The 27,477-nt window shown below is 39.3% G+C and overlaps 1 protein-coding gene across 2 annotated transcripts; it reads left to right on the top strand.

Moving 5' to 3' along the window:
- The first annotated feature begins 549 nt into the window (after positions 1–549).
- On the top strand, positions 550–26,968 carry LOC139749804 (enoyl-CoA delta isomerase 2-like). 2 transcript variants are annotated; one of them, XM_071664074.1, is made up of 9 exons: positions 550–1,056; positions 4,222–4,364; positions 4,629–4,822; positions 11,367–11,492; positions 11,680–11,858; positions 15,022–15,139; positions 17,660–17,779; positions 20,590–20,760; positions 25,054–26,968. In XM_071664074.1, exons 1-9 carry the CDS (start codon positions 1,013–1,015, stop codon positions 25,144–25,146), a joined length of 1,188 nt encoding a protein of 395 aa, XP_071520175.1. In that variant the 5' UTR covers positions 550–1,012; the 3' UTR covers positions 25,147–26,968. The 2 variants fall into 2 exon arrangements, with proteins under 2 accessions (XP_071520175.1, XP_071520176.1); XM_071664075.1 differs by having other exon boundaries at positions 873–1,056; positions 4,686–4,822.
- The last annotated feature ends 509 nt before the right edge of the window (positions 26,969–27,477 follow it).

Genomic DNA, 27,477 nt, shown 5'->3' with positions numbered 1-27,477 from the left:
TTGCAAGGAAATAGGCCAAGAAAGCAATCTTTTACCTCATCATTCACAAGCATCCAAGCAATCATGCACAGGTGTTTAATGCATCCTTTTTGTCTTTGCTTTCATTTACGATCAGTGAAAGTCTAATTTTGTAGCCGTTTTACCAAACGATCGAAACTGCAGAGTCCTGTTACTTTTGTGCATTCGAATTTCATATGCTTAGCAATATCTAAATGAGTACAATGATTGGACTTGGTCAGGCATGTGTATTGCAACCCTAATAAGCAAATCATGCTCGTGAACAAAAACAGCTAATCTAATCTCACCTTTTTTTTTTTGACGGCATCATTAACGTCATTATTATGATTGTTTCCTTTTTAAGAGTATTTCTTGAGGATTTCTGAGTAGCGGCAGCAAAATCTTGTAGATTAACATTGAAAATTACAAAATGTTATGTATTTCTGTGTATTCATTGAAAATCCAATAGAAATAAAGAAATGTCGGTAGATCTGGCATCACTGGGTTCATAAGAGGATAGGGTTCGAATGACACATGAACGACTAAAATTTCGACTCTGTTGCCTGATCACGTATGAGATCGATTAATAGTTTTGGTGTCATTAAAAAATCTTGCATAGTACAAAACCATTACACCAATGTTGTAACATCCTTGTAATGAGTTCAGGGCATTTAAAATGAGGGCCATTGATTGTTTTCTTTGCACATATCATCACAAAAGCTATGATTTTTGTATTTTTTTTTGTGTGTAAATCCTCAGGGAAATGATGAAGATGAGGAGGGTAGTAGTATACCACCCCGTCCTTTTGATGTTAAATATGTCAAAATAATAATTTCCATGAATAGTTTCGAACGCCGCTCATTTCTACTGACTCGAAACTTTGGTTCATTTAACCGGTTGGCATTGGTACTAGATACAGGACTCCGGCGATTTGGGAAAAGATCATCTGCGACTTAGGCCACAGAAGAATCTCTCAACCTAAGTTAATTAGTGACTAACATAGAAGAGGAAGGAGATGGCTGGTGTGAACTTCTTAGCCAAATTTGCAGGTGCTTACAGGTTAGTGTGAATTCAGTTTTAACTTAAAGGGAGTGAGTTTGCTTTTATACTGTAGCCTGCTGATATATTTAAGTCATTTAAGTCACATGATTTTTAAAGGTAGTAGTATCCAATAAGCAGTCACAGATTTGTTAATGTATATAACGGATCAGTTGAGTTTAAGGTTGCGGGGTAAAGAATCATTTTAATCTGATTTCATCATTCACTTGTCACACCCCTGTATAAAGTACGAGTTCTTGTAAGGTTTTTAATGTAATGATAAAATCTTATGGAATGATAGAATTTGCAAGGGCTCATCAGATGCTGTAGTGGGAGTGTGGTTGGGATAATTTTGTTGTGTATTTTGGTAGTGGGGAGGACCATGAAGACCTGGGAAATATAGGGTTAAGAATTTTTAAAGTAGGTATAATTTATTTACATATCGATAGCACTTTGGAAATTGATATGAAGTCTCATACTATCGTGAGATTATCTTAGTTTTCAGTGTTAAGAGAAATCACCTAGATACATTGTGACCTGCGATGAACAAAGTAACCAAAAATATCGTAATTTCTCAGTTTACAGATGCGTCTATTCTAGTGAACGGATATTGACGAAATTGGTTTCAGTGGTTACCTTATCCACTGTAGAGTTGATATTAAGTGTTGATTTTTAGCCCAAAATACATTTACTTCCCCAAGGTCAAGTCCCGTAAAGTGGGCAGGGCTTTGTAGTAGAGGGAAATCGTGGAGTCAAAGTGCCTTATATCTACCGTACAGTTGAAGGAATCCGTTGGTATCACTAACAAAATCTTGTAACTTATCTATGAACATGAAGGATGCCTATGGCATCTAAAACTAATTTACCCAAACACATCACTTGGCCTGTATGACAAGCATTCACTTTGTGTTTGGCTATGAATCTGTAGACTTTATTCAGTTTCTAAATCAGATTACAAAACGAATGTAGCTCTTTAGAATCTGAACAAGCACCAGATTGAATGGCATCTCTCCTGAAGCTGGCACAATGCACCTTACACCAAAAAACAAGTAAATCATATCACTTACTGTCGGTTGTGCAATCTTCTTGCTCATTAGAGGAATTGGTGAAGGTGCTCCTTTTGCTGGAAGTTGCACCCTTTGAATAATAAATCCTCAAAAGATACACATTCATACCCCTTCTCTAGTTCTTGTGGGAGTGAAGATTCGGGAGAAGTGGAAGTATGGTGTAAGGAAGAATGGAGAGGGAAAAGCGTTGTCAGGCGAGATGAGTCAGAAAGAATGCAGAGTATGGAAGGAGGGTGACTGAAAGCTATGATGGAAGTTCAGTAAATGTACGAATGCCATCATGTGTGAATAAGGTGTTTAAAATGTTTGGATGAGGACTGTTAAAGGTTGAAGAATTAGTAGTTAGATTCAAGGTTATGAGATGTAGGAACAAAAGGGAATTGCATTGTGGATGAATGAGATTAGGAATGCTGCGAAGAGAAGAAAAGTCATGTGGTAGATTGCATGAAAGGTTTGTACCAGTGGAAGTTCAGCAAAAGAGGGCAGAAAGTAAGATGTGTAAGTGGAGTGTTAAGAAGCTGATAGAAGAAAGCAAAAAGACAGCAGTTTTGGAAGAAAGTTGAGCGAAAAATTTAAGGAAAATGAAATATTGTACTGGAGGGAGGTGAATGTAAGAGTGGAAATGTTAATGTGAGGAGTAAGGAAGGAGAACTGCTGAATCAAAAGGAGGAAGTGAAAGGGAGATAGAATGAGTATTTTGAAGAACTGATGAATGTGGGAGAAGGTGAGGCAGCAGTTGTTACATGCATGGATTTAGAGGATGGAAGGGGATACAAGTGCAAGGGCCTGCAGCAAGAGCAGAGATGAAAATGGTGATGATAAAGCTAAAGGTAGGAAAGGCACCTGGAGTGGATGGGATCATGGCTGAAATGCTGAGGTGTGAAGGAGAAAGTGTGATAGAGTAGATGCTTTTGATGTGATTTAGCATGGAAACAGAGGGTTGTGCCAAAGGATTGTTTGAAAGCTATTATTGTTCATTTATTCAAAGGAAAAGGTGTTAAGAACGTATTTGGCAATTATTGTGGAATAAGTCTGTTAAGTATACCAGGGAAAGTTTATGCAAGAGTGATGGACTGAGTGATGGAAGTGACGACGCAGAATAAGTGAGTAGCAAGGGAAATTTAGGATAGGAAATATGTGGATCAGATTTTTGTTAAAAATGACTGGAAAATGATTTAGTGAAAATTAAGAAGTTGTATGCAGCTTTTATGCATCTAGAAGAAGCATATGATAGTGTTGAGTGGACACAAGTTGCAGGAGGGGTGGCTGTTGGATGGTGTGGAAGCCTTCTACAGAGTAGCAAATGCATGTTTTACAGTGGATGGGAGTTGAGTAAAAATGATGGTATACATATGGGTGTGAGGCAGTGCTGTGTGATGTCACCATGGCTTTTTAACATGTATATGGATGGATTGATGAGATAGGTGAAAACAAAATTAGAGAAAGGAGATGGAGTGTAGCAGAGAAATGGTGGCTACTGACAAGCCTGTTTGTGGATGATACTGTGTTTGCAGAGAGGGAAAGGAGTTGCTGGAGGTTGTCAGTAAGCGTAGGCAGCTGAAGGTAAATGCATGTAAAGTAATGGTGTTTGAAAGGAAACTCAGTGAAATTATAGATTGTGCCCTATAGAATGAAAGAAGAAAGTGTACTGAACAGTGTTATAGATATGGGGGAGAAAGACTGGTAGAGGTGAAAGAATTTAAGTATTTAGGAGCTGTCCTTGGTAAGTTTGGTGAGATTGAATGAGAGATAAGGGAGAGAGCAGTACATGATTGAAGAGTCACTGGGTCCCTTAATAGAATCATGAAGTAATCGTGTAAGTATGAAAGTTAAGAAGGGATTAAGGGACAGCACAATTCTGGTAGTTGAATTTACAGGTTTAAAAGCTATTATCAGTGATGTTAACTTTTATTTGGACAGAATTCAGTGTTGTGCTTTATCTTTATCTTTCAGAATATACACTTATCTCCAAAGAGCAAGTGAACAATGTATCTGATTTTGCAGGATTACAACTCATTCTAGAAAGTTGCATAATGAATGTAGAGCTCTTCCGAGTGTGCATAATTATTTTTATACTAAATTTAGTAAGGAAGCGATACATAGTATAGTCTTCCTTCAGGCATGGCATTCGTGCTGTTGTGGGAACACCCTGCCAGCATATCCCGCCATGGGCTGGAGGAACTCGTGTGCGGTTCATGAGTGCCCTTAGTTCACAGTTTGAAGAGGCCAAAGTACGGCTTGGAGCCCTAAAGGAAGATCCTGGTAGGTGTTGTGTAATGCTCCTCTCCAAGTTGGGTATTTGATGTACTAACATTGATATACATATATATATATATATATATATATATATATATATATATATATATATGATGGGATGATTTGCAGGATTGACAGATGCAGTTTAGTATTTAGAGGGTTTTACTGTACATTAGTAGCTTTTGCTATATATGGCTGTTGTGTTTTAGTAGTTTAATGCACCTGCAAATGTTATAAACCCTGCCTTATTAGAGAGTAATATCTCTACAGGTAATGATGTCAAATTGAAGATTTATGCTCTGTTTAAACAATCGACTTCTGGGGCAGTGACAAGCAAGCGTCCAGGGATGATGGACTTTGTGGGTCGTGCCAAGTGGGATGCTTGGAATGCTCTTGGCAGTATGAGTCAGGAAGATGCCCAGAAAGCCTACATTGACTTAGTCAAGTCACTTGCTGGAGAAGAGGTAATTGATGTACTCTGCATGAAATACAGTATTTATTTATGTGCCAGATGCTAGGAAATTCTGAAGTAAAGTAATAATTGGGGAGTTTTGGCATGTAATATGTCAAGATTTTGAGCATTGTACTCTATACCAGAATGTTAGGTTAACATTTTGATTTTTGCCATGCGACAGTATACCACTTTGAAGTACACCTGATGGTAGCCTCAAGGACAGATGACTGAGCCTTAGAGGGAAAAATCCTCACTTAGCCCACTCATCTTTTCCTCCTTGTGGAAAACTAAAACAGGAGGGGAGGATTTCCAGCTGCCCACTCCCAACCCTTTAAGTCACCTACATCATGCAGGGAATATGTAGGAAGTATTCTTTCTACCCTATCCCCGGGGTTAATATGTATATTTTGATATGTATATACATTTATACATTATACTTGATTGCCATTCCTGCATCAGCAAGGTAACACCAGGAAATACACGTATTCCCACGTATTCCCTGTGTGTCATAGAAGGCGACTAAAAGGGGAGGGAGTGGGTGGCTGGAAATCCTCCCCTCTCGTTTTTTTTTAATTTTCCAAAAGAAGGAACAGAGAAAGGGGCCAGGTGAGGATATTCCCTCAAAGCCCAGTCCTCTGTTCTTAATACTACCTCGCTAACGCAGGAAATGGCGAATAGTATGAAAGAAAATATATATATACACAGACACCCATACATGCATATGTACACACATATACATACACATGCACAGACATATTTACACATGTACATATTCATAGTTGCTTGCCTTCATCCATTAATGGTGCTACCCCACCCCACAGGAAACAGGATCACTACCCCCTGCTTCAGTGAGGTAGCGCCAGGAAAACACAGACACAAAAAAAAAAAGGCCACATTCATTCACACTCAGTCTCCAACTCACATGTGTAATGCACCAAAACCACAGTTCCCTATCCACATCCAGGCCCCACAGACCTTTCCATGGTTTACCCCAGATGTTTGACATACCCAGGTTCAGTCCATTGACAGCACGTCAACCCTGGTATACCACATCATTCCCATTCACTCTATTCCTTGCACACCTCTCACTTTCTTGTCTGTTTAGACCCCAATTGCTCAAAATCTTTTTCAGTTTATCCATCCATGTCCAATTGATCTGCTTCTTGTTACCTCCACCTCTGACTTATACATCCTCTTTGGATCAAGAGAAACCATATGATATGGTTGATAGAGATGCTTTGTGGAAGGTCTTAAGAATATATGATGTAGGAAGAAAGCTGCTAGAAGCAGTGGGAAGTTTTTATCAAGGGTGTAAAGCATTTGTATGAGTAGGAAGAGAGTGATTGGTTCCCAGTGAATGTTGGTCTGCAGCAGGGGTGTATGATGTTCCATGGTTATTTAATTTGTTTATGGATGGGGTGGTTAGGGAGGTAAATGAAAGGGTTTTGGGGAGAGGGGCAAGTGTGCAGTCTTTTGGGGATGAGAGGGCTTGGGAAGTGAGTCAGTTGCTGTTTGCCGATGACACAGCTCTGTTGGCTGATTCGAGTGAGAAACTGCAGAAGTTGGTGCCTGAGTTTAGAAAAGTGTGAAAGGGAAAAGTGTGAAAGGAGAAAGTTGAGAGTAAATGTTAAGAGCAAGGTTATTAGGTTCAGTAGGGTTGAGGGACAAAGTAATTGGGATGTAAGTTTGAATAGAGAAAAATTGGAGAAACTGAAGTGTTTTAGATATCTGGGAGTGGACTTAAAAGTGGATGGAACCATGGAAGCGGAAGTGAATCACTGGGTGGGGGAGGGGGTGAAGGTTCTGGGAGTGGTGAAGAATATGTGGAAAGTGAGAATGTTATCTCGGAGAGCAAAAATGGATATGTTTGAAGGAATAGCAGTTCCAACAATGTTAAATGGTTGCGAGGCATGGGCTACAGTTAGGGTTGTATGGAGGAGGGTGGATGTGTTTTAAATGAAATGTTTGAGGACAGTATATGGTGTGAGGTGGTTTGATTAAGTAATGAAAGGGTAAGAGAGATGTGTGGTAATAGAGAGAATGTGGTTGAAAGAGGAGAAGAGGGTGTGTTGAAATGTTTTGGACACATGGAGAGAATGAGTGAGGAAATATTGACAAAGAGGCTATATGTGTCAGAGATGGAGGGAACAATGAGAAGCAGGAGACCGAATTGGAGGTGGAAGGATGGAGTAAAAAAGATTTTTAGTGATCAGGGCCTGAACATACAGGGTGGTGAAAGGAATAGAGTGAATTGGAATGACATGATATCCTGGGGTTGATGTGCTGTCAATGGATTGAACTAGGGCATGTGAGGCATCTGGGGTAAACCATGGGAAGGTCTGTGGAGCCTGGATGTAGAAAGGGAGCAGTGGTTTCGGTGCACTACACATGACAGCTACAGACTGTGAACAGCTGTAGCCTTTCGTCTTTTCCTGGCACTACCTTGCTGGAAGGGGGGATGCTATTTCATGTGTGGTGGGGTGGCAACAGGAATGGATGAAGGCAGCAAGTGTAAGTATGTACATATATATATATATATATATATATATATATATATATATATATATATATATTTCTTTCTTTCATTCAAACTATTCGCCATTTCCCACATTAGCAAGGTAGCGTTAAGAACCTCGCTAATGCGGGAAATGGCGAATAGTTTGAATGAAAGAAAGAAATATATATATATATATATATATATATATATATATTTTTTTTTAATTTTTTATTATACTTTGTCGCTGTCTCCTGCGTTTGCGAGGTAGCGCAAGGAAACAGACGAAAGAAATGGCCCAACCCCCCCCCCCATACACATGTATATACATACGTCCACACACGCAAATATACATACCTACACAGCTTTCCATGGTTTACCCCAGACGCTTCACATGCCTTGATACAATCCACTGACAGCACATCAACCCCGGTATACCACATCGCTCCAATTCACTCTATTCCTTGCCCTCCTTTCACCCTCCTGCATGTTCAGGCCCCGATCACACAAAATCTTTTTCACTCCATCTTTCCACCTCCAATTTGGTCTCCCTCTTCTCCTTGTTCCCTCCACCTCCGACACATATATCCTCTTGGTCAATCTTTCCTCACTCATCCTCTCCATGTGCCCAAACCACTTCAAAACACCCTCTTCTGCTCTCTCAACCACGCTCTTTTTATTTCCACACATCTCTCTTACCCTTACGTTACTCACTCGATCAAACCACCTCACACCACACATTGTCCTCAAACATCTCATTTCCAGCACATTTCCATCCTCCTGCGCACAACTCTATCCATAGCCCACGCCTCGCAACCATACAACATTGTTGGAACCACTATTCCTTCAAACATACCCATTTTTGCTTTCTGAGATAATGTTCTCGACTTCCACACATTCTTCAAGGCCCCCAGGATTTTCGCCCCCTCCCCCACCCTATGATCCACTTCCGCTTCCATGGTTCCATCCGCTGCCAGATCCACTCCCAGATATTTAAAACACTTCACTTCCTCCAGTTTTTCTCCATTCAAACTCACCTCCCAATTGACTTGACCCTCAACCCTACTGTACCTAATAACCTTGCTCTTATTCACATTTACTCTTAACTTTCTTCTTCCACACACTTTTCCAAACTCAGTCACCAGCTTCTGCAGTTTCTCACATGAATCAGCCACCAGCGCTGTATCATCAGCGAACAACAACTGACTCACTTCCCAAGCTCTCTCATCCCCAACAGACTTCATACTTGCCCCTCTTTCCAAAACTCTTGCATTTACCTCCCTAACAACCCCATCCATAAACAAATTAAACAACCATGGAGACATCACACACCCCTACCGCAAACCTACATTCACTGAGAACCAATCACTTTCCTCTCTTCCTACACGTACACATGCCTTACATCCTCGATAAAAACTTTTCACTGCTTCTAACAACTTTCCTCCCACACCATATATTCTTAATACCTTCCACAGAGCATCTCTATCAACTCTATCATATGCCTTCTCCAGATCCATAAATGCTACATACAACTCCATTTGCTTTTCTAAGTATTTCTCACATACATTCTTCAAAGCAAACACCTGATCCACACATCCTCTACCACTTCTGAAACCACACTGCTCTTCCCCAATCTGATGCTCTGTACATGCCTTCACCCTCTCAATCAATACCCTCCCATATAATTTACCAGGAATACTCAACAAACTTATACCTCTGTAATTTGAGCACTCACTCTTATCCCCTTTGCCTTTGTACAATGGCACTATGCACGCATTCCGCCAATCCTCAGGCACCTCACCATGAGTCATACATACATTAAATAACCTTACCAACCAGTCAACTATACAGTCACCCCCTTTTTTAATAAATTCCACTGCAATACCATCCAAACCTGCTGCCTTGCCGGCTTTCATCTTCTGCAAAGCTTTCACTACCTCTTCTCTGTTTACCAAATCATTTTCCCTAACCCTCTCACTTTGCACACCACCTCGACCAAAACACCCTATATCTGCCACTCTATCATCAAACACATTCAAGAAACCTTCAAAATATATATATATATATATATATATATATATATATATATACATATATATATATATATATGTATATATATATATATATATATATATATATATATATATATATACACACACACATGTACATACTTACACTTGCTGCCTTCATCCATTCCTGTTGCCACCCCACCACACATGAAGAAGAAGGATATATGTGTCGGAGGTGGAGGGAACGAGGAGAAGTGGGAGACTAAATTGAAGGTGGAAAGATGGAGTGCTCATCCTCCTCGAAGGCTCCAACTGGGGTGTCTAAATGTGTGTGGATGTAACCAAGATGTGAAAAAAGGAGAGATAGGTAGTATGTTTGAGGAAAGGAACCTGGATGTTTTGGCTCTGAGTGAAACGAAGCTCAAGGGTAAAGGGGAAGAGTGGTTTGGGAATGTCTTGGGAGTAAAGTCAGGGGTTAGTGAGAGGACAAGAGCAAGGGAAGAAGTAGCAGTACTCCTGAAACAGGAGTTGTGGAAGTATGTGATAGAATGTAAGAAAGTAAATTCTCGATTAATATGGGTAAAACTGAAAGTTGATGGAGAGAGATGGGTGATTATTGGTGCATATGCACCTGGGCATGTGAAGAAAGATCATGAGAGGCAAGTGTTTTGGGAGCAGCTGAGTGAGTGTGTTAGTGGTTTTGATGCACGAGACCGGGTTATAGTGTTGGGTGATTTGAATGCAAAGGTGAGTAATGTGGCAGTTGAGGGAATAATTGGTATACATGGGGTGTTCAGTGTTGTAAATGGAAATGGTGAAGAGCTTGTAGATTTATGTGCTGAAAAAGGACTGGTGATTGGGAATACCTGGTTTAAAAGACGAAAGAAATGGCCCAACCCACCCCCATACACATGTATATACATACGTCCACACACGCAAATATACATACCTACACAGCTTTCCATGGTTTACCCCAAACGCTTCACATGCCCTGATTCAATCCACTGACAGCACGTCAACCCCGGTATACCACATCGATCCAATTCACTCTATTCCTTGCCCTCCTATCACCCTCCTCCATGTTCAGGCCCCGATCACACAAAATCTTTTTCACTCCATCTTTCCACCTTCAATTTAGTCTCCCACTTCTCCTCGTTCCCTCCACCTCCGACACATATATCCTCTTGGTCAATCTTTCCTCACTCATTCTCTCCATGTGCCCAAACCATTTCAAAACACCCTCTTCTGCTCTCTCAACCACGCTCTTTTTATTTCCACACATCTCTCTTACCCTTACGTTACTTACTCGATCAAACCACCTCACACCACACATTGTCCTCAAACATCTCATTTCCAGCACATCCACCCTCCTGCGCACAACTCTATCCATAGCCCACGCCTCGCAACCATACAACATTGTTGGAACCACTATTCCTTCAAACATACCCATTTTTGCTTTCCGAGATAATGTTCTCGACTTCCACACATTCTTCAAGGCTCCCGATTTTCGCCCCCTCCCCCACCCTATGATTCACTTCCGCTTCCATGGTTCCATCCGCTGCCAGATCCACTCCCAGATATCTAAAACACTTTACTTCCTCCAGTTTTTCTCCATTCAAACTTACCTCCCAATTGACTTGACCCTCAACCCTACTGTACCTAATAACCTTGCTCTTATTCACATTTACTCTTAACTTTCTTCTTTCACACTTTTTACCAAACTCAGTCACCAGCTTCTGCAGTTTCTCACATGAATCAGCCACCAGCGCTGTATCATCAGCGAACAACAACTGACTCACTTCCCAAGCTCTCTCATCCACAACAGACTTCATACTTCATATATATATGTCTGTGTATGTATATATATATGAATACATTGAAATGTGTATGTATGTATTTGGGCATTTATGTATATACATGTGTATGTGGGTGGGTTGGGCCATTCCTTGTTTGTTTCCTTGCGCTACTTCGATGCGGGAGACGCCGATTAAGTATAATGATAATAATAAAGGAAATATTTATTTATTTATTAAGACTGTATGTATTTTCAGGAAGCAAAAGAAGCAGCCCAGGCAGAATCCGGTCAGAAGTATAAAACTCTCTTAGTAACCTGTAAGAATGGCCTTCGAACAATCACCCTGAATCGCCCGACAAAAATGAATGCCATTAATATAGATGTAAGCCATATCACTTTTTTAGTGAGGAGGAATCCTTTTTGAGTATTAATTTGCTTGCAATATTTAGGTGTTCCATAAGATCAGTAATGTTTAATTTGTTATTTACCAAATTGATTATTATTATTTATGAAAGTTCCCCCTTATTCTCTATCTTTAGTTTTGATTATACAGAAATACATGGTTACAGATGTATAATGAATGGATTGAAGCACTCAAGGAAGCAGCAGAAGATCCCAGCACAGTTGTCACTGCAATCACTGGGTCTGGAAACTACTATTGCTCTGGAAATGATCTTTCTAATTTTACCAACATTAATCCAGACAATATGCATGAGTATGCAAAAGATGCTGGATTGCTATTGAAGAGGTAAATGCATTCATTACTCTCCTTATAACATGGAATTCCTATTATGAAAATGTTGTATTTTGACAGGTTTGCTTGAAAAATTAAACTTATGTTTTTGAATTGAGGATGCTTTGTACAAAACATACCTCTAGGTGAGTTTGAATGGAGAAAAACTGGAGGAAGTGAAGTGTTTTAGATATCTGGGAGTGGATCTGGCAGCGGATGGAACCATGGAAGCGGAAGTGGATCATAGGGTGGGGGAGGGGGCGAAAATTCTGGGAGCCTTGAAGAATGTGTGGAATTCGAGAACATTATCTCGGAAAGCAAAAATGGGTATGTTTGAAGGAATAGTGGTTCCAACAATGTTGTATGGTTGCAAGGCGTGGGCTATGGATAGAGTTGTGTGCAGGAGGATGGATGTGCTGGAAATGAGATGTTTGAGGACAATGTGTGGTGTGAGGTGGTTTGATCGAGTAAGTAACGTAAGGGTAAGAGAGATGTGTGGAAATAAAAAGAGCGTGGTTGAGAGAGCAGAAGAGGGTATTTTGAAATGGTTTGGGCACATGGAGAGAATGAGTGAGGAAAGATTGACCAATAGGATATATGTGTCGGAGGTGGAGGGAACAAGGAGAAGAGGGAGACCAAATTGGAGGTGGAAAGATGGAGTGAAAAAGATTTTGTGTGATCGGGGCCTGAACATGCAGGAGGGTGAAAGGAGGGCAAGGAATAGAGTGAATTGGAGCGATGTGGTATACCGGGGTTGATGTGCTGTCAGTGGATTGTATCAAGGCATGTGAAGCGTCTGGGGTAAACCATGGAAAGCTGTGTAGGTATGTATATTTGCGTGTGTGGACGTATGTATATACATGTGTATGGGGGTGGGTTGGGCCATTTCTTTCGTCTGTTTCCTTACGCTACCTCGCAAACGCGGGAGACAGCGACAAAAAAAAAAAAAAAAAGTTAAAAACCATTTACTATTGCTAGTGGAATAGAAAAGATAGATGTATGGGATTTATTTACAGGGAAGGAGTGCAAGTGCTTGGAGATGAACAGGAGAAAGCAGCAAAAGGTCAAAAGGGATGTGCATGGGTTGTAAAAGAGGGCAAATGAGAGTTGGGTGAGTGAGTATCAGCATACTGCAGGGAGACTAAGGAAATGTTTTGGGAGGAAGGTAATAATGTGAGAAAAACAAGAGAACAAATGGAAACATTGGCAAAGGAGGTAAATGGTTCCGTGGTAAATGGCAGAGGTGAGGTGAAAAGGAGGTGGAGCTAGAACTTTGAAGGATTATTGATTGTGTTTGGTGGTCAGATGGAAGTTGCAAGTTGTTTGGGTCAGAGAGGTATGCAAAGTGAGGGAGTCATGGCAATTGGAACAGTGAAAAGAGAGGAGGTGGTGAAAGCCATGTGTAAGATGAAATGTGGCAAGGTGGCTGGATTGGATGGTATTGAAATTTTATTTCTTAAAAAATGTGTTGACTTTGTTATTGATTGGTTAAGTTTGTCATTGTATGTATAGATCATCACAAGTTGAACAGGCAAGAGATAACTACCATGTAATTGTTAAATTCAGATTTTCAGGACCATGTTTTAGGTCTCTGTGGTTGGATTTGGAAAGATAGATATATTGCAGTGGCTTAAGCTTGCTGTTTTGGTGTGCAGATGTTTTAATAGATAAGAAAATGTGACAGGTTTCCTGTGAATCCATTTGAACTTCAAAGTCAGTATCTGTTATGTAGGAATGTGATTTTGAAATTATTTCTCATCTCCATTATCTCTGAAATACCCTTTATCTTTTCACTTCTGTTATATTCAACAAATTTCAGTTTTATCATATAGTGAATTTCCTATTTTTGACTTATTTGATAAGCATCTTTGATGCATTTCAGTGCACTAACGACAGTTATGTAATTCGGACTTGCTTTTGACTGTTACTTCATTAAATTTTTCTTATCCATTTGCCGCTCTTCTTTGTGATTACCATTCATTTGTACAATATTGTCTTTCTGTGTGAAATGGTCAATTTACTTAAACTTTCAATAAGGGTCTTACCTCATCTTGATCACATGTTGAAGGATGTTCTGCAGTGGGAATCTTTTTCTAATTGAAATATTTGTTGACACTGTTATAATAATGCTGTTTCCTGTGAGGTAGGTTGGTGCTGGAAATGGATGAAGGCAGGCAAGTATGTGTGTATGTGTATGTATATTTGGGGCCCGGATGTGGATAGGGAGCTGTGGTTTTGGTGCATTACACACAGCTAGAGACTGAGTGTGAACAAATGTGGCCTTTTTTGTCTTCTTTCCTGGCACTACCTCACTGAAGTAAGGGGTAATGATGCTGTTTCCTGTGGGGCGGGGTAGCACCAGGAATGGATAAAGGCAAGCAAATATGAATATGTATGTGTATATGTATATGTGTGTGTGTGTGTGTGTGTACGTGAGTGGATGGGCCATTCTTTATGTTTCCTGGTGCTACCTTGCTGATGCCAGAAACAGCGATTAAGTACATATAGATATGTTCGTGTATGGGCTTTTATGTATATATATATATATATATGTGGATATCCCTGGGGATAGGGGAGAAAGAATACTTCCCACGTATTCCCTGCGTGTCGTAGAAGGCGACTAAAAGGGGAGGGAGTGGGTGGCTGGAAATCCTCCCCTCTTTTTTTTTTTTTTTTTATTTTCTGAAAGAAGGAACAGAGAAGGGGGCCAGGTGAAGATATTCCCTTAAAGGCCCAGTCCTCTGTTCTTAACGCTACCTCACTAACGCGGGAAATGGCAAATAGTATGAAAAAAAAAAGTGTGGATGGACCATTCTTCGTCTGTTTCCTGGCGCTACCTCGCTGACACAGGAAATGGCGGTCAGATATGATCAAATAATAATGAATGATATGTATATGTTGATATTTATATGTATGTGTATATATGTATATGTGTGTATGTGAGTGGATGGGTCTTTCTTCATCTGTTTCCTGGTGTTACCTTGCTGATGCAGGAAACGGCAATCAACTATAATGACAAAGATTATTATAATGTTTGGAGATAATGATTTATGTTTTTACATATGTTTGTGTCCACTCTTCTGTTACAAACACAGCAAAGTCACCATGTATTGTATCTTTCTTTAATTTGCTGTTCATTTCATTACTCATTGTAGAATAACTATTGAAAAATTTTCAGATTTGTAAATGCTTTCATCGATTTCCCAAAGCCATTGATAGCAGTTGTGAATGGTCATGCTATTGGAGTGTCTGTTACAGTGATGGGACTATTTGATGGTGTTTATGCCACAGACAAGGTTAGTTTTCTCCATAGTTGTTTTAATATTACTTGAGTACAAAATATGTTTTCTAGTCAGTAAGACTTGGTGACTGTTATAGAATGATGTTTGTAGCTCCTGCATCTATTGCTGATGATTTTCTTCATTGTTTTAAGGCATATATTACAGCATGCTGAAGTATTACTGATGTAGTGTCTCTTTACCTAAAGTGTTGTACAAGAAACTTAAGGAATTTTTACAAAAGTTGAAGGTCAATTTTGGCTAGTTTGAGTTGAAACCTGGTCACAGCAATGCTGATTTCTTTCCTTTAGTGGGTACCTGACGTTTGGTTTTGTTATTCATTTTCAAAACCATTAATTCAATTTTTGTAAGAGAAAAATGTGATCATGTTGTCTGATCTTGCAAAGCAGTGGCTCATTTTTTTTTTGTATTAGCCATTTCCTATGTTGAATGAAGAACAAAGAACAACCTCATTCACAAAGATCCACTCTGTCATGTGCAGTTCACAGAAACCATGGATATACTTAGACTAGAGATAGGCATTATAGAGGAAGGGAGAAGAGCAGCAATGCAGCAATGAAATAGAAAATCTTGAGAATGACATAGGGAGGGAGTAAATGAAACATGGGGAGTGAGTTTATTTAGGTAAGCAGTGCCTACACAAGTGGCTGAAGTGTGTTGCATGTGAATGTGCTAAGAGAGGTAGCAGATTGGATGTATGATCACATGGAGGAGAATGTGAATGTTTGCATTGGTTTTAGGAACAGTAGAAATGTGTGAAAATGAGTAAGCTTGGAAGAGGCATGTGTGTAGAGATATCTAGAAAGATTGAGTGAAGAATGACATATAGAGAGATTAAATGAAACTTGGGGTGAATTTATTAGGTAAGCAGTATGCACATGTGGCTTAAATGTATTGCATGTGCTAGGTGGGATGTGGGCATAAGTGAAAGGATAGTGAGTGTTGATAGGAGGGAGTTGAAACTCTTAGGAAAGAATGAAGAGGGGCATATGGACAGTATCTGCAGTGGAGTCTATGTGATGGAGGAGTATAATAGAAAGTATCATAAGGTCAAGAGAAGAGAGGATTACAAGAGGGCAGATAGAGAGTGGAGTATGAAAGTACAGGTATACTTCAGAGAGAATATGGAAATGTTTTGGAAAGAATAGAATATGTGAGAAGAATGAAAGATTAAATTGGAGTGATGCTGAGGGGAGCTGATGTGGAAGTGGTAACAGGCAAAGAAGAGGTGAAAAGAAAATGACTGTACTTTGAAGACTGCCAGATGTATTGAATGATAGGATGGGGGTTATTGTGTATTTTGGCTGAGGAGATGCAGAGTGAGAGTCCTGGTGTATGGCAAGATGAAAAGAGGAGTTTGTGAAACCCTTTCTTAAGATAAAGTGTGGCAGAGTGGCTGGAGTGGATGGAATTGCATTTAAGTTTCTCAAGAAAGTGGATGACATTGTGATGCATTAGATAGTCGGGCTATTCAGCATTAGTATGGCCTAATGGTGAGTTCATGAGGATTGGCAGAATTCTTGTATAGTGCCCTTGAGTAAGGTTTTATAAAGTGGTAAGAACCTGAATTTCAAATTGATTAAGCTTGTTTCCATTTACCCTATTGGGAATTCTTGCTGAAATCATATTTTAAAGGTGCTTTGTGATGTGCATAATGTATATTGAGTAAGAGAACATTGAGCAATTGAAAAAAATGGAAGACTGCAGTGTGAAGTCATTAGCTATATTTACTTTGAAAATCCTAGCAGGCCAATAAGCAACACTTAAGCATCATTCTTTAGAAATCTAACTGCAATTCTATCAACTCCAGCCAATTTGCCTCATTTTATTCTTTCATTTCTATTGTATTTTCCATTTTGAGAGCTATTATGCATGCTCACTGACAGCCTCAGACTTACAATAAGACCTAGCATAAAGATCAACAAGTAGTATTCAAAAGTTTATTCTCAGTAGAACAGGGACCGTAGCCATAATCTGGTGAGGTGCCAGAACTACAGGTTAGTATGTAGTATTGCACTCTTGATATAAAATTTTTGCTATAGCATCTTTAGATGACTTTGATTTTCATGTGGAACCACTGTTTGATGAGAAATTGAAATGTTCCAGAAAATTCTCATTTTAATGTATTACCCACACAGTCGACATGAAGTATGAAGACATTTTTTTTTTCTTTTTTGCCCCATAATTGATGAAAAACACCCATATACTTAAGAAGCCAGCCTCTGATATTTTGGTGCTCTTTTCGACTGAACCTAATATTTTTCAGCGTTAGAGATGAAAGTCCTATTTTGCACTCTGATGATATTGTGAGAATTAATTTGAATTGTAAAATATTTGCCTTTTGTTATTTTTTATGTTGGTTGTAAATATCCCTCTTGAATTGATTTACACAGACAGGTAGACAGAAGAATAATGCCTCAATCATTTGTTGTCTCTTTCCATGGTACATAGATATATATATTCTGTGTTAATGATATTTCCTGTGCTGTAAATTGATTCTCACCCATTTTCCATTAGGCGACCTTCCATACACCATTCAGTGCTCTTGGTCAGTCTCCTGAGGGCTGTTCTTCATATACTTTCCCAATGATTATGGGACCTGGTAAAGCCAGTGAGATGCTCCTCTTCAATAAGAAGGTCAGTTTTCCAAGTGTCATATACACACACAGGTATGCATTTTTGAAAAAAAAAATTCATGTAAACATACCGTTACATAACAACTGACAATTGTAAATTGATTCAAGATAGTGTAATGGGTTGTGAAGTTGTGACCAGTTCATTTAGTAATTAGTCATCTGTCATGCTCAAGATGTATTTACCGGTTCATGTAATAATTAGTCATCTGTCATGCTCAAGATGTATTTACCTGTTTTGATGTTTTTAAACCTAGCTTCTTTTACTGCCATAGCATGTTAGAATCAAGATCAGATGAAAATTGGCCTCAGTTATAAAATGCTTTCCTTGGCTGTTGTATGTAATTCCCTGAAATCAGAGACTAGCATCCATAACCACATTCCACAGACTAACTCCATGGTTTGCCTTAACCACTTTCTCAACTCATTGACAGCAAGTCACCACCCCAGATACCACATTGTTCCAATTCATTCTGTCCAGCTCTTATCACTTGCTCTTCTGTTTGTTCAGGTCTGGATACCTCAAGGCCTCCTTCATTCCATCATTCCATTTTTGTATGGTATCCTCCTCTTGCTCCATTCACTTTTGACATAAAACTTCTTAGTCATGAGCTGTATCTTCAGTTTTGATTACAAATGCAAAAAAAATCATTTAAAATCTTTGCCATGGCTTCATGAACCAAATCACCTTTTTCAGTTGTTAATAGACCATTCGATTCGGTAATGACTCTCGTGCTTCAAATATACCCATAAAACTCCTTCAGGTTTCCTTTGCTATTCTCAGCAATATACTCTTCATACTGACGTGTACTTTGATGCTTAAATATCTTAGTTTGTCTTCACAGACTTAATAATTCGCTTTATCAAGCAAGCGATTGATCTCTTGGAGCTTCTCACATGTTACTTACACAAGACACTTCATGTCATCATTCCACTGTTTCAACTTTGCATTGGAAAAAGACCTACTAAGCTTTGGCACAAATGTTCCCTCTCCTGTGTTGAATGTTTTAGTGAAACTTTCCCAAGCCACTTCCATATTGCTTTCATTTATGGTATCATCCCAAATTTACTGGTCATGAATAATGCTAGATCCTTAAGATTTGTAGGTCTTAAGATATGGCATATTTTTGTGACTAATGTTGACCAGCACCACATGCAAAGTTGAAAGTTTACTCAAAAGTAATTTGCTGGTAATCACTTGCACCAAATTTTTCTCCATCTTCAGCATTGTTAACAAGATACTCATTTGTAGTTAGAACTATTTATTTATTTATTTATTTATTTATTATACTTTGTCGCTGTCTCCCGCGTTTGCGAGGTAGCGCAAGGAAACAGAAGAAAGAAATGGCCCCCCCCCCATACACATGTATATACATACGTCCACACACGCAAATGTACATACCTACACAATTTTCCATGGTTTACCCCAGACGCTTCACATGCCCTGCTTCAATCCACTGACAGCACGTCAACCCCGGTATACCACATCGCTCCAATTTACTCTATTCCTTGCCCTCCTTTCACCCTCCTGCATGTTCAGGCCCTGATCACACAAAATCTTTTTCACTCCATCTTTCCACCTCCAATTTGGTCTCCCTCTTCTCCTCGTTCCCTCCACCTCCGACACATATATCCTCTGGGTCAATCTTTCCTCACTCATCCTCTCCATGTGCCCAAACCACTTCAAAACACCCTCTTCTGCTCTCTCAACCACGCTCTTTTTATTTCCACACATCTCTCTTACCCTTACGTTACTCACTCGATCAAACCACCTCACACCACACATTGTCCTCAAACATCTCATTTCCAGCACATCCATCCTCCTGTGCACAACTCTATCCATAGCCCACGCCTCGCAACCATACAACATTGTTGGAACCACTATTCCTTCAAGCATACCCATTTTTGCTTTCCGAGATAATGTTCTCGACTTCCACACATTCTTCAAGGCCCCCAGGATTTTCGCCCCCTCCCCCACCCTATGATCCACTTCCGCTTCCATGGTTCCATCCGCTGCCAGATCCACTCCCAGATATTTAAAACACTTCACTTCCTCCAGTTTTTCTCCATTCAAACTCACCTCCCAATTGACTTGACCCTCAACCCTACTGTACCTAATAACCTTGCTCTTATTCACATTTACTCTTAACTTTCTTCTTTCACACACTTTTCCAAACTCAGTCACCAGCTTCTGCAGTTTCTCACATGAATCAGCCACCAGCGCTGTATCATCAGTGAACAACAACTGACTCACTTCCCAAGCTCTCTCATCCCCAACAGACTTCATACTTGCCCCTCTTTCCAAAACTCTTGCATTTACCTCCCTAACAACCCCATCCATAAACAAATTAAACAACCATGGAGACATCACACACCCCTGCCGCAAACCTACATTCACTGAGAACCAATCACTTTCCTCTCTTCCTACACGTACACATGCCTTACATCCTCGATAAAAACTTTTCACTGCTTCTAACAACTTTCCTCCCACACCATATATTCTTAATACCTTCCACAGAGCATCTCTATCAACTCTATCATATGCCTTCTCCAGATCCATAAATGCTACATACAAAAGTTAGAACTAGACCTAATATATTCTTGTTGAACATAGGTTTATCAACTAACTGTAGTAGGGTACTATCAAGCAGACTTAGGTAAAGCCCATTCCTCGTTATACTGGAAAGAGATACTCCCCACCTAGATAATGGTATGCTAAAATCTCCAGCTTTTGAAAAGTGCATGGGCTACCCTCCCATTTGGCTGCATTGCACATTACTAGTTTATTTGATTAATGGCACTTAAAATCAACAGATTACAGCACAAGAAGCCTGTGACCTGGGTTTTGTGACATGTGTGTTCCCTGATGGGAGCTTCCAGCAAGAAGTGTGGCCCAAATTGGAAGCATATGCAAAACTTCCTGCCAAATCCCTTATTTACTCAAAAGCTCTCACACGGGACTTGGAAAAGGATCTTCTTCACAAGGCAAGTTTCTTAGATAATGCATTTTTTTACCTTCATATTCAGTTCAAATATAAGTAGAACTGCCATTTGATTTCACATATACTCATAATGCAAGTTTTTTTTGCATATTTTTGTAGTAGGTAACGTAGTGATTAGTACATAGAGTAAGCGATTTTAGGATCTGGTCTATTGCACATTGTTACTATAAGGTAGTTATATAGTAGAGATTTCTTTTCTCTAAAGGAAATTTTTAGTAGTGCATCAAGAATTTTTCACTGCTGATGGATATTTTGAGAACAGAAACCAAGAATGAACTAAAGGATCATGGGAATATTCTTAAAATGCTTACATACTTGAATAATTTTTGCTCATTCTCTAGTTAACCCCTCATGTTCCCATAACTTTTTTATCATTTTTATGGTAACTGTTCCTTTGTTTACTGTTTCTCAGTCAGGTGTGACCTGATCAGGAATCTTTCCTTGAGGTTATTGCATTACTTTGGATGACCACCCATGAGGCCATTTTATCAGACAGAGGAACATGTCAGATTAAAAGCTCATAACTACTACATTATGGCCATGTTTATTCATGCGAATAAGTGACTCTTTCTCTGGATAATCAAAAGTTGCACTGATGAGCAAATCTAATTAATAATTTCTGGCAAGTCATAAACCTCAAATGATCATTATACATACAGTGCCAGTACCTGTAAAATGTACATTTATTATTGTCATTAGCAATTATTGGAATAATAGGAATTTATATGAATAGAGGAATCTACCGTGAACTCATCATGAAATATACCGTTTGGCTTTCAGTGAAGAAATAATGATTGAGGTTGATATTGATTTTTAATGAACAGAAAGAAAGATCAGAGACAAGAAATCTTTAAGAGGTCATGATGGCTGTTCAGAAAGGTAAATACATGTATATCTCAGATATATCAGTTCAGATAACTCGTGTAATTAGACAGCAAATGGTACTCTATGTAAATTTAACATTAAATATGCATATGGCTGTGAGCTGGTTGCCCTGTATGGGATTTGGACCCTGACCCTTAAGACTGATGGGTCACAGTGCTATTTGTTGGACTACTGAGACTCGTTGTATGATTACATGTTTGCAGTTATCTCTTAAATTTCTTTTGCCTTTGCTGAGATTTTGCCATTAGGCAGGAAGATTTAGTGAAGAGATACAGGTTGGTTAAAGGGTGAGGTAGAATGAAGAAAACATGGAGGAAGTGGGATGTTTTAGATTCCTAAGATTGGGCATGGCAGCAAATGGAACTTTGGAGCTGATGTGAGCCGTAGGGTGGGTGAGGGGTTTTAGGTCCTGGACTCATGTGGTAAGTGAGGTCATTGTAGATGAGGGCAAAGATAAGTATGCTTGATGGTACTCCCATCCCTTGCTTTATATGGGACTACTATATGCGATTTTGCTTTGTTGCAAAGAGCCTTCTTTTTATGTCAAAATTTGCTACAATGCTGGTGTTTGCAGTAGAAAGTGTCAGAACCTCATTGAGGGTTGGGTGGTGGAGTAAGCATGGGTCCTTTGTTGGAGCATGCCAAGTTCCTGCTAGTAGGTCAGTCTTGCATTTACCACCATTGTGTGCAGATCTGTGCTACTTGTGCGATTTACATTTATCTGCTATTGTGATTTTTCCTGCTGCCCATTGTTTGTGTGCTTTCTAGTATGGCATCTAAATTTCCAGCAACATGTCTTACCCTAGAAATGGCAGTTGAACAGAACACCTCCCTGATTTATTTAAAGGACATTTCTGTTAGCCTTTGTGTTCATTCCTTTTGTATTAATATGATGAAAATATGATTGAAACACATTTGGAACATTATGTCTTGCACACAGCTCAATTTTCTCCATATATTTATTCTATCTATCTGTCCATCTATCTATATTTCTGATCCCCATTCTCTCCTGGAACTACCTCAAGGGGATGGCCACAGCAAAAGTCTTCATAATTGGTGTTAAGTGCCTCTTCTTACCCTATAGTGCCTCACTCTAAACTGGCCACTGGCAGAAGTTACTCTAGTGCAGTGTTTCCAGAGGCTCATACTTAGTGTTCCTATGGACTACTACTACTTGTCTACCTAATGTTTCTGCCAAATGTTCGAACCTACTACTTCTACATATTGCTCTTGCCTAATGTTCTTACCCAGTACTTCTGCCAATTTTCTTTTTCAGTTGTTAGTATGAGATGACGGAACTAACTACTTTGAGGGGGGGGGGGATACTAACTACATGTAGATAGTGAACCAAGTTAATCAGAGATGTGTACGTCATCAAGAGGAAGGCAACAGATCAGACTGCAGACAGCATTGGCAGAAGTGAGAAGAGAATATTGACAGTTTGGAAAAGTGGTTCAATACCTCCTTGCCTCCTGAACATCAGAAGAGTGCCCCAACACTGCACACCATCCAGTGTGGCCTGACGGACAGGAGTAGCAGGCTTGCCCTGCTGAAGTGTCTACTTTCCCACCGTGTCAAACTGCTGTTGGGAACTGGTAGCCTTGGGGGCACGACCAGATCCAGCCCCCACAAACGCACAAAAGGGACGCCATCCATGCTGGCCCAAGGGCCGACACCAGGTGTTACAGGCAGGCTGACCAACCTTAACCTGTGCTTTTGGACCACATCCTGTAAAGGGAATGTGTCCAGGTTAGGGCCTTCATGGAGCACACCTTGAGGTCCCAGTATGAAAGCCCTAACCCTCTGAGAGTACTTGCACTCTCTTGACACCGTGCATCTACGTAATGCTCCTGCCTGATGTTCCTACCTACTATTTCTATCTATTACTACTACCATTTTGCCAAAAGGCAGGTTAGAGCAAAGCACTCAGTGCAGGAAAATCTAGAGGTACAGAGATTAAGTTGTGTGAGTTAAGTGTTATCAGGTTTTATGTGGGAAATAGAGGTTGTTTTTGTGAACGGAATGTCTACAGTCCACATGTGGGTGAGGCAGAAAGAAAAAACAGCTACCTGGTCAGAGGAGTGCGCTTTGACAATTACTAAAGTGCTGTCTAACTATGAAGCTGTCACTAATATTCCAATACCCAGGCAGGTAGTAACATTAATATACCTTTCTGGTCGTTGGCTGCCTACCACCCTCTACCTATTACTACCTGTGTGTTTATTGGTTACTATTTTCAGTTTCTCTCTGTGCAGTGATTTCTCAAGACATAATCCCTGCATAATGGGAGGGATGGGTGTATAGTAGTTCTAAAGTTGTATGGATATGAGACACATTCTCTCGGTGCTAAAGTATGGAAGAGGATTGATGTGTTGAAAATGAAATGTGGTGAGGGAGGAGGGTTGATTATATTAGAAATGATGGGTAAGAGAGAGGTGTGGTAGTAAGAGGAGTATGAAAAAGCTGAAATGGATGTGCTGAAAAGTTTTGGACACATTGAGAGGATAAGAGAAGAGAATGACTAAGAGGGTATACATGTTGGAAGTGGAAGGAACGGGGAAATTGGAGAAACCAGAGAGAAGCTGGAGGGCCTGAACTTTCAAGGGACAGAATGAATTGGCTTGATGTGGTAATTAGGGGTTGATGTGCTGTCAGTGGGCTGAACCAGGGCATATAGAGCAGTTAGAGGAAACCACAGAAAGGTTGGACCTGGTTGTGGATAGGGATTCTGGTTTTGATGCATTATCCATGACAGCTAGAGAGTAGATGTGAGTAATTGAGGCCATTTATTCATCCATTCCTAGTGCTGCTTCACTGATGCAGGGAATGATGAACAAATATGAAAAAAGATTGTTAAACCAAAAGTCATTCAGTCGTCATTACTGCTTGGCTTGTGCTCTCTGAAAACTACGATATTTGATCAGTTTTTAGATTTGCTAGTTCAGCAGTACCAGAATATTTTAATAATGCAATTATTTTAAAAGGGAAAGCATTACTGATTTTATATTTATAATCAAGGGGCTGAGAGGTGTGCCTGGAATAGATTGAATTAGATTGATGCAGTATTTGGGGATGATGTGCTTGTTAGCAGTTAGTTTAACCAAGGTACATGAAGTGGTCAAAGGAAATCATGCTTGCTAGCAGTTAGTTAAACCAAGGTATATGAAGTGGTCAAAGGAAATCATGGAGTGGTCTGTGGGGCTTGATTGTTGAGGGTAGGTGCTGGTTTTAGGATATTACTAGATACTTTGCCACAAGAGAGTGGATGTATGCAAATGAGACCATCATTCATTTGTTCCTAATTCTACTCCACATGAGGTGGGAGAGGTAGTTACATGTGAAAAAAAAATTATATCTATTTCATATTCTTTATACAGTTTTCCTTTTCCAGGTGAATGATGCTGAATGTGAACGTCTCGTTGAGCGCTGGACATCAGAAGACTGCATCAATGCTATTGCAAATTTCTTCAGCCGCAAGAAATAGGGGACCTGTTACCAGTTTCTGTGATGCTGATAAAGGCAACCAAGGGAAATAGGTTTTTCAGTAGACAAAACATGAAATAGGTATACCTCTGAGAGTAAGGGGCAACATGGACTTGAACCTGCACCCACATAGATCAGGTAACAGCTGGTCTGACCTAGCAAGCTGCCAAATCCAGCTCCAGATTAGCATGTAGAGCTATTCAATCCCACATCTGTGAATGGGCTCCTAAGAGTCTGTGCAGTGACTTCATAACTTTAGAAGGTTAGACTTCAAGGCTGCAGTGTGTGCACAGACTTCCTTCCTTCTCTCTCTCTCTCTCTCTCTCTCTCTCTCTCTCTCTCTCTCTCTCTCTCTCTCTCTCTCTCTCTCTCTCTCTATTTGAAGTTTTGTGTGTGTGTGTGTAAGATTGGCTGAAAATAAAGGTGATTGAAAATAAATGCATTATTAAGAAAAGAGAAATGAGTAAATGTGAATATTGGTTTTAAAGGAGTTACATATGCAGCTTTAACTTTGTCTATGATTGTACAAATGCTCTTTGGCCCTCGAGTTTTGCTACATACTAGGATGAAAAAAAGTATATACATGAGTGAAATAGTCAGTCTTCTGAAAACATAGGCTACTACAAAGTGAAGCAGTGTAATTGTATTTACATTGTTGTCTCTTCAGTGCCTTATTAATGCAAAGTATAAAAGACTCCTATCTTAGAGTGTAATTAGTTTATATTTGAATACATTTATTCACTGAGGTATATAACATTCATTTCAGATTATTTCATGGCAGTACCATATTTGTATTGTTGTGTCGGAGGTTTACAAAATGTTCTTCAGTGAGACACGTGTATATTGCTTTTGAGACGACCATTAAGAGAGCATAGTTTTTGTATGAGTACAAACAGTTTGAAATAGATTTTCTCGTAAAACAATATTGTGTTGTTAGAATGTTATGGTAATGTTGAACTAACAGTCTTTAATTGATGAAACAAAGCAGTTTACAGAAAGAACAGGATTATTAGTAATAAAAGCTGTTACTTTCTTTCATTGCTTAATATAATTAGGATTATAATTTTTGTAAAGACTTTATGATCCATTATAAAAATTTTGATGAGTGCACACACACACACACACACACACACACACACACACACACACACACACAGGCCTTTGTAGTGCACTGGATAGCATTGTGATCTACCAGTCTTACAGTCAAATGTTCAAACCATAGACAGCAGCCTCTGTACAAAAATCTCTGTTGGTAACCCTCCTGTGTAGCAAATGTTGGGTGTGTGTGTATATGTACATATACGTGGTGTATGTATAAAGTTGAGAGGGGGCAACACAGGTAAACCTCTCTCCCCATGATACACAAGTAGTAATTGGAAACATTTATCTCACACACACACACTCTGCAAAGCTAGATAATGATTAGGTAAATATCAGACTTCAGTGTCAGAAAGTCAGCTATGTTTAATACAGATATTATAAGAAAATTGATAGTTTCTTCTATTTGCCAAAAAAAATTCAGTTTCAGAATTGTGGATTGTTTAGCTTTCCTATGTTAGCAAGTTATCATCAGGAACAAAGGATTGATGGTCTCATTTACACACTGCCAAATTTAATAGTCCTGAAATTTATCTTTTTTTAAGAAAAATATAGTACATCATAATTAGATGTGTTCTGACTCATTTTGATATACATATTTATGTCGTTTTTTAATGTATGTCAGTTTTTTATTGTATGGAAGGGAAGGGTGCTGGCAACTTTTATCAATGCAATTAGTTTTAATGGCAAATGTAAAGTATGCTTAATAAATATTTTGGATACTGTGTTTTGTATTTCTATGATGTGTGCATTGTAGTAAATAGTTGCCTTCATCATTACTGCTCAGGCCACTGGAGGTTTTCCCAGTATGGGTTTGAAGCCTGATGTAACAGTCCACCTGCACTGAACCCAGGAGTTCATCCTCCCCTTGAGTCTGGTAGATAAATTGGGTGCTCAACTTAAGCTGTGTATATACATGAGATGGCCTTTATTAGAGCATTCAGTTACTTGTGCAGTCCCAGAATAGCTAGGAACAAAAAAATGACATCTAGAGTATAAATGGGCATGAATAAGTGTTTTTTTTATTGGGTTTCAAAAAATGTTCAGTATTTAGATCCCTAACTTTAAAGAAACAATTTTTTTTTTTTTACAAATATTCAGGTATTTTTAAATCTCTCTAATTACATTTAAGTAAATAATAGTTTTTTGGTGTGAGGGATGGCATTGTTTTACTTGTATAAATACTGGAACTTTATCACTTGGCACAGGGCATCTAATAAAGTGTATTACAATT

The sequence above is a fragment of the Panulirus ornatus genome, chromosome 8 (assembly GCF_036320965.1).
Source record: "Panulirus ornatus isolate Po-2019 chromosome 8, ASM3632096v1, whole genome shotgun sequence".
In the NCBI taxonomy this organism is placed as follows: Eukaryota; Metazoa; Arthropoda; class Malacostraca; order Decapoda; family Palinuridae; genus Panulirus; species Panulirus ornatus.
Note: the sequence above shows the minus strand (reverse complement) of the source record. Positions and strands in the feature narration are given on the sequence as shown.